This window comes from Seriola dumerili, unplaced genomic scaffold (genome assembly GCF_002260705.1).
Source record: "Seriola dumerili isolate Sdu_G_001 unplaced genomic scaffold, Sdu_1.0 BDQW01000097.1, whole genome shotgun sequence".
Taxonomy (NCBI): Eukaryota; Metazoa; Chordata; class Actinopteri; order Carangiformes; family Carangidae; genus Seriola; species Seriola dumerili.
In genome coordinates, this window is record NW_019174352.1 from 1491065 (window position 1) to 1499640 (window position 8576).

Sequence of the window (8576 nt, forward strand, 5' to 3'; positions counted from 1 at the left end):
GAAGCGACTTTCCTTTTGGTGCGGAGTTAAATATACCCGGTAACGGGCCGAGAGCCCCCAACCCGCCCCCACCTGGCTCCGCCCGCCGCAGGTCCCGCAGGCCCGCCGCTTGACTGCCCTCAGCGCGCCCAGCGCGCCCGGCCTACCGCCGGCTGCAGCACACACACACAGCTACTCAACAATTAAACATTCAAGGGTCTGACCCGCAGAACTCAAGCGCGTGCTGGTAGAAAACCTCTGGTAATTGATCTGAATATTCTGCTTTATACGTCTGCTCTAGAAATAAGTAGCACCCACAGCAGCTATTCATCACACAGCGGGTCAAGGTATCACATTACCGAGGCAACCAAACCACTACATCAACTGACCGCGTGGTGGCGCTATAAGTCAATTTCACTATATTGCTTTTGTTCGGCGTAAGACTTCTCAACATTTAGAATTTCTTTGTTAGTTAGGATTTTGTTTCATTTATCACAAGACTTTGCCAGAATTACTTATGAAGTTATACAGTAATTTAATATGAAATTAATTTTCAAATTATTCAACTAAATTTTTTAAAATGTATTGGTAAATCTATCAGGGATTTGTTTAAATGCACCAGTTAGTCAAGAGAGTGCGGTTTTTACGTCTAGGAGGAAACGGTCAAAATCTAATGCTACAGGGTCCCCACAAGTTATAAAGCGTAATTTTGAAAAGTTTATATCTAATTCACTAAATTAAATTTAGTTGCCACTGAAGTGTGCTGGGTTAAGCAAATATTGCACTCAAAATTTTTCAAATTTGAACACAGACAAAAGACACTTCTTTGCAACACTGTCCATCACTCCACATTTTATAAAATTTGCATTATAAAAATTCATATACACAAATACTGACACTGGGTGCATCGGGGCACAAGATACACAACATTAATGTGTATCCACAAACTGAGAAAATGCTAACATTGACCTCTTCTTTTCTATTCCATTTGTTTTGCTTTAACCATCATATCCATAAAAAACATACATGTTCAAGCTTAATCACAGGAATATTAATGTTTCATATTTATATTCAAGAGAAAGACAGCCAAGAATATGTCATCTGTTTATTTATTTTGTTCAATAATAAAGCAAATAAGAGCATACAAGTGTAATCATATGCTGTAGGGGTCTTTCCCATTTGTATCTTTACACGTTTCTAAGATATAATGTCATTTACAAACATTTATTTTAAATCAGTTAGCTTGTGTCTAACTGGCCAGCTATTAACCAAAACTGTAAGAGTCAAAACCTCCTCTGAAATGGACAGCTGAAGATATCAGACACCCAGGCTAAGGGCCTATATATCACTGGCTTCACAAACCTACAGCACACTAAGAGCAGAGTCGCCAAAGTACTGGTTAAATATCTCTGGGTGGGATTGGTAAAACTGTCTGAGTCGGTGCTTTCTCTCCTTGGCTGAGATCTTTGTGTCCCCGTGGATGCTGTTTAAGAGAGCCCACAGTTCCTGGTTGGTGGTCTTCTTTGTAGAGTCAGTATAAGTCCTGCTGGAAACCTGCTGACTAGACAAAGAGCCTGGAGGACATTAAGACGACAGAGAAAAACACAGGGTTAACCTGGAGATGCCATATTCATTATTTCCATTAACAGTGCAAAGAAGCAACTGCTGAATGTTAAAAGATGCAACATTTTTTTGGCCATTTAGAGACAAAAAAAAAAACAAAACAAAAAAACACTGACATACCTTCACCTTATGAAGTTGTTACACTGCACACATTTGCCTATACAGTACACACCAATAATTTCAGATTTATACTAAAAGTGTAATTTAGAGGTGAACAAAATATCTTCCAGTTAGCTGGCAATAAATTATCAGATCAATGCCAATATTATGTCTAATACATGAACAATGTAAAATGTTTTAAATTTAATTATTTGTCATTTTATCTCTGCACTCCAAGCTCTTTAAATGTGACACACAGTTGGCAATTTTGAATGCATGAAATACATTTTTCAAATTGTCTGCGATTTCTACAAATGTGTGATAAATTGATTGGATCCACCTACTTTACAAAAATATTCAACAACAAAAAGATAAGTCAAATATTCTATGTTGAAGAAACTGACGCACTTCTGCTTCTACAATTCCAGACTTTTTTGTAAAGAGTTTAATACTAAGTAATAAATCATGATGGAGACAAATTAAACTAGACGCATGTTGGCATTGCAATGAAATGACAATATCAGCTGAAACACCAAGGAAATGATGGGTTACTTCAGAATATTTAGACAATACACATCTTGTAACGAGGACACACGGAGCCTCAATGATCTGTGAATTCCCTGATAGTTGAGTGGATCTAAAACCTCAAGCACAGATGTGAAATCTGTCATGTTGATGTGAATAAGAGCTTATTGTGAAAGAGTGAACAATTTTAAATTGGATACCATATCTGACTTGGCTTGAAATCTGCAGCTGTACAGCAACAGCTACAACCCAGTTAGACGGTAAGCTTTCTACAGTACGATGCCCCAACATGAACTGGCTTTTAATACTCTTTAATACTCTTGTTTTATGTTGGACACTGCTGTTTTTATGCTGCTGTTATTATTAAAGTCATTTACCAGTCACATCGGGCTGTGTCCCGTGCACCAGGCTGGCCAGCTTGTCACTCACTCCTTTGTGCAGAGCTCCTGGTATCTGGAGCAAAAAGAAAAAAAACATCTTGGTGGGAAATGATTGAATTGCAGAAATTGGTTTGTCGATTAAAGTACATTTTAAAAAAAAAAAATTGGCAGTCTTTTCCATTCAAGTTCCTATTTATCACTTTCACTGAAACCCTCACACAAATGTCACACGGCAATTTCTAAACTATATTTTGCAACTCAATTTGACCAATTTGTTTACGCAACAATGAGTCATGAGCACCAACGAATGTCAAGACTTGAACAAACGCTTTAAAGTCATCGTCAAACCAATAAAGCAAAATCACGGTGAACCTTGTGATAAACTGCCGGGGCCAGACTCTGTTTTGCCCCAGGTCAGTTTACAGAACACTGCAGTGACTCAGCTTGTTAAAATATTTGTCATGTCTTGTGTGGCTCTGAAAGAGGTTCGTCAGGACCAGGTCAAAACCAAGTGTATCATCTGGCAAAATCTCCATACACATGAATTAAAGAGAATGACTGTGCTGTGATTTTGATCTTGACTTGTAAAAACTACTAAAGGGGTCTGACATGTTCTCAACACTGCTTGTTCGCACTAGATCATTTTGAAAGAGCAGTGACCACTGGGGAAACTCACAACACAACACCCTGATGATGTCATACTGATGTCAGCAGGGTTATCTCAACTTGGGTGCAGGAGATACAAATTCGTAACACAAAGCTGTGGAGTTTGAAAACGTGGTCGTTTACATGCAGGGAGGGATTAATGAAAAAATGCTATTCGTTACATTTTGGGAAATGTAGGATTAATTGGATTAATTTTTCTTTTAAAAATCTGTCTTTAGCACGTGCAATGCTCAATGGCTGCAGTGTAAATCTAAAGAACCATGGTTTGTTTGGGAAGTGTTTGGGAACTGTTCTCACAGTGTCTCTTTACCTTGAAGATTTCCTTGATGTTGCTGAGCATGAAGCACAAAATCAGGTCCTCTTTGTCCTTTGAAAGAGCCTTGCTGTGGATGATCGCTCTGGAGAAAGACCTGTTCACTGCTAATCTGTTTTCCATCTAAAAGGTTCAACAGCACATTTTAAAAATGGGAAAATACAGAAGAGAAACCAAGCAGAACAGCTGATGTCCCCTTTTCATGCTGCATCACAACGATGACTTTCACCGTCCACAAATTCTTCCTTTTGACATTTTAAAAACGCATTATCCATTATTAACATTTAGTCACCAGATCTCACCTCTTTATCCAGTTTTATCCCTTGTGGATCAGCTGCCAGAGACATGAATGTAAGCAGCCTGCGCAGCTCGTCTCTGCAGCTGGGTGGCAGCAACTTCAAACACAGCTGCAGAGCCTCAAGAGCCTTGTCTAACTTAGCATTCACTGGAAAGGCAAGAGAGACACAAATATTAAGTAATGTTGTTGTTATTGAGCAACTTGGGTAGAGAGACAGGTTTTTATTACCACCCCGTGGTTCACTCACAACTGAACAATGTGAATCTAAGTGATAAAATCAGCTTTTCTTGTGATAAACTACAGTGTCTGAGCCACAGTCCTGGTTCTTACCCAGCAGGTCAGTGATGGCCGTGCAGATGTCAGTCATGTGTTGTGCCAGCAGCGGAGGTCTGTCTGTGTGGCTGTAGTGTTTCACCAGGGTCCTGTACAGCAGCAGCTTACACTGGGCCAAGCCGCTCTGGGAGAGACGAGGCTCATCACTGTCGTGGCCTGGACACAGAAGTCAGAGACTAGCACTAGAGCCAGACGTGCAGAAATGGACACTTATGTTGTGCACATTAGTTAACGCCAGCTAAAGTAAACCAGGCTGTCTACTGCATGTAAAAAAAAAACAAAAAAAAAACAACAACCCCCACAAGCTGAATAAACAAAAACACAGTCACACAGAATCAAACCATGACTAAAAGCTCAAACAGGGATGACTAATCTGCCCCACTGGCGCCCATCCAAGCATTCGCCTCCATATTGGGTACTGCTACCAGCTGGGACTTGGTCACAGCTCTCCTGATTTTGAGGGAAACAGTGAGGCAGCTCCCGGCTCAGCTCCACCACAGGCTGATCCGAGAGGAAGTCCAGGCAGTCCAGGGCTGCACACAGCCATTCATCCTCCCTGAGACATAAAAAAAATCTGATTGGATTATAATAAACACACTATATTGCTGTCAAATTAGTGATAAGAAATAGCTGGTGTTTGTCAGAAAGGCATTTAGGTAGTTACACATTCTGGGATATATGCTTATTCTCTTTCTTGCTGAGAGTAAGATGAGGAGATCGCAGGTAAACTTCTTTAGTCTGACACGTTGAGATTAAATTTGCATTTATAGCAACCTCCTGTAAGCAACTACAGAGGCATGTAAAGTAAAAACATGCAGCCACATCTGTCACAAGCTGCCTGAGCCAAACATACTGAGTCTCCCTGAAGGCCTTGAGGATCTGTCTGTCCAGGTGGTTGCTGCTGTAGATCAGGTCTGGGTTACTGTGAGCCAGCTGGTGTGACGGCGGGGGAGACGATGCGGTCTGGCTGCACTGAAGTACTCCTTCCAGGAGGGGGAGCTCCACCAGATTTAGCAGCCTGAGCAGGGTCTGCTCCTGCCACACCTCCTCTACCACTGTGGAATGGAGCAAAATGAAAATATAACAACAACAACATAAAAACATATGGTACAATTGTAAAATCTCCTAATCCAGGGGACTGGATTAGAGTTTATGATAACACTTGTTAGACACCTGCTGCAAATGTTGTAAAACTCAATCAATCAGTTTATCAGCCACATTCAACAGGTCAAAGAAACCTTTAGGTATCAAGATGACTTTCAATCAACATGGCTCCATTTTTAAAGGGGAGATGATGTTGGAGTTTTTTCCCTGTGACAATTTGTGTAAAAATAATAAAAGAAATCTCTGCTTTAAAAAGGTAAAGAAAACAAGAAAACAAAAGTGGCACAAGACGATGAAACACACACACGTGATGACATGGCTGACTCACACGGTGGTGGTAACACAGAGTCCGTCTGCACTCTGCTGGGACTCAGACTCAGATTGTCCACCGCAGCCTTCAGGGACAGGCTGCCAGGGACATGAGTGTCCAGCTGGTTTGCTTTTGTGGATGTCTGAGTGAAGTGGAGAGGGGTGGAGACCTGAACATGTGACCCAGTGGGACATGTCTGCTCTTCCTGCCTGATGGGCAAAACATAGACAATTCAGAGCTCAACGTTGGGAAGCATTTTGATACATGTAATATATATATATATATATATATATATATGATGGTACTATGAGTCTATAAAGAGTTGACCTCATGTTGTGATTTAAATCATTTATACAGAGGCAGCTTCCCTATCAATATCTCTGCTTGGAAAAGTCCTTTCTGGGCATGTTGCTAATCAGTGAACAAGACTGTGTAGCGGCAACATTGGTTTTACAGAATTTCTGCATCAATTTTTAGTACTTTGTCAGATATTTAATCACAACCTTCATATCATCACTTTATCTCTAAACATATTAAAACAGAATGTCCAGGAAATATACTATATCATGATATGTACCACTATTACATGAAAAGTTGTACACTGGGATAGAAGATTTTATTCATATTTCTCACCTCTAGTTCTAGCTAAAATGGCTGTTACATAATAGATTAAATGTCAATCCCAACCAGCCATCTCCTTCAAACAGTGCTCATACTTTTTTAATATAGAAAACATTTGCAAGAGATTCCTAAAAAAACAACATTACACTCAGGCTCTTAACTACACATTTAACATCATTAAACATAACATTATACCACAGTGGCATCGATAATTTTGCAAGTACATTCTTCTTCACACGCCTTCATTAAGTCAACCATAAGACTTTTTGTCTTTAACTTGAGAGTTCATTCATCCCGATCCCAATTTTCAGACTGTAAGAAACACTTCCATAAAACAAGATATAAGGATCTGAAAATGAAGAGCGACATCATTTAGACTTCATACCTGTCTGATGGAGCACTGCGGAAGAGTTTTTGGATCCCATTCACAAGCAGACCTCTCTCCAGCTCATCCACTGAAGGCATGGACACATTTACAAACCTGTGAGAAACATTTTACAGGCAGATAAAAGTCTACTATATTAAACTCAGTCACAGCCCATATCAATTACAGCTACAATTTAGTTTTTTCACTTTTTCGCTTTGTGTGTGTCTCACCTGTAAAGAGCGCTCTTGCTGTCCTGAAAGACATCTTGCTTCTTGTCTTTCCCAAACACTTTGGTTCCCACCGCTTCAAACATGTTGCAGTCCAACAGAGCCTGGCACACACACACCACTTTGTCCCGTGACACGTTGGCACCTTTAGTTTAATTAAACATAAGGTTTGATGAGCAATTTGTTGAATGTCCATTGATAAATAAAAATAGAGGATAAAGAAAGGATGATTTGGGTCATATTGAACCCGCAGATGACCCAGTTATTTGACGTAACATCTGAGGGAATAATACTGAATGCTACCATTTATAAAAGCCATTGTCTGGCACACACACACCCTCTACGTCCATGATGTGGTTAATATGTTCTGCCACCACATCAACGGCCTCTGAGCCCAGGAAACAGTCACTGTGGGACTTCAGGTGTACCCGTCGACGCTTCACCTTCACAGAACACCTGAGGTGGGAGATGAGGCCACTCCACAAGGAGGGAGACTGTGATGGTTTACTGGCCACTCCATGAGCTAAGAGGAAGTCAGAGAAACATGAACCAAGGAACACAAACTCAGTCTCTAGCCTCTTATTTTACAGACATGCGCAGCGTTTGGGTACAGATAAACAGTAAATAATACAGGACTTTATGAGAGCAGAACATGGATGAGAAAAGCATGATACAAGTGGATTTTTTTTCCTTTGGTGCTCAGCGTGAAACGCTTTCAGAAGCGCGGACAGGCCTGCACGAGCTGCAGAAACCACAACACCTGGATGAAGCGCGTCTTTAATTAACTTACCTTGAGGACGCACACACAGTTTCTCTGCAAGTTTCAACGCCGCAGCTCTTTCCTTTATTGAGGCCATGTTGGCCAAATGATGGGGAAAACCCGTCTCTAGTTTATTAAAAAAAAAAAAAAAAGCTAGACAAGCAGGAACCACGTCCAAGGACAAGCGTCTTTACTACATAGGCCAATGCAATATTCAATTTAAACCGCTAGATGGCACCAATCACTAAATCACACATAGTTCACGTCTCAGTTTAATTCTGTGCCTGACCTTTTGGTGCTATGATCAATAATGATACATGCTGAAGAATATTCATGAATTGGAAATGGACACTGATCTGACATCCTAGGATTTCACTGTAGGTCCTTAGTCATGTTGCCTTCATGTGCTCAAGGAAAATGTAGTTTTTTCTAAGAGTATTATTGTTAGAAGGGATGCAGCCGGGCTTTACAATTTATTTGCTTCGATAAAGACATTTGAGTTTGTCCACTTTGTGAATTCACTATTTTAATCACTTAATTTGTGTTTTGTATTTTTGATTTATTTTTATTTCCATCTCTGCCAGCAACTACACTTCCTCCGACCGCCTGGACACACGGGGGCGCTGTAGGGAACCAACTCGCCTGGTGATCCACGTATTCCTCGCTCGCTGGGCTAATTACCAAAGGTAACATTCACCAACAAATCACATTTTTATCTGACTAATTCACTAAAAATAAAAAGCATCGTATTATCCAGTGAAATTAACATTTTCAAAACAAAATGTCTTCAAATAAATGCACAAAATGTATTAATTTTTTATTAGTGGTAGCAAATTGGAGTTTCGTGCTAGCTAACATTCCCACATAAGCTAGCTTTTAGTTTAAGCTAATTTTTAGCAATGTTTCGCATTAAGATAGGAAAATGGACTGCAATTAACTTTTCGTTAATTTCAATCATAATGTAGTTAAAT

General features: G+C 40.2%; 1 protein-coding gene across 1 annotated transcript; it reads right to left on the bottom strand.

The window, feature by feature from the left end:
- Nucleotides 1-1043: 1043 nt before the first annotated feature.
- Nucleotides 1044-7702, bottom strand: LOC111222520 (DEP domain-containing protein 7-like). The gene is given in 12 exon segments (XM_022746281.1): nt 1044-1553; nt 2604-2679; nt 3583-3708; nt 3888-4030; nt 4214-4372; nt 4558-4772; nt 5070-5271; nt 5649-5839; nt 6637-6732; nt 6849-6990; nt 7183-7368; nt 7636-7702. Coding segments are annotated over 12 exon segments (1815 nt in total). The 3' UTR covers nt 1044-1341.
- Between the last annotated feature and the right edge of the window lie 874 nt (nt 7703-8576).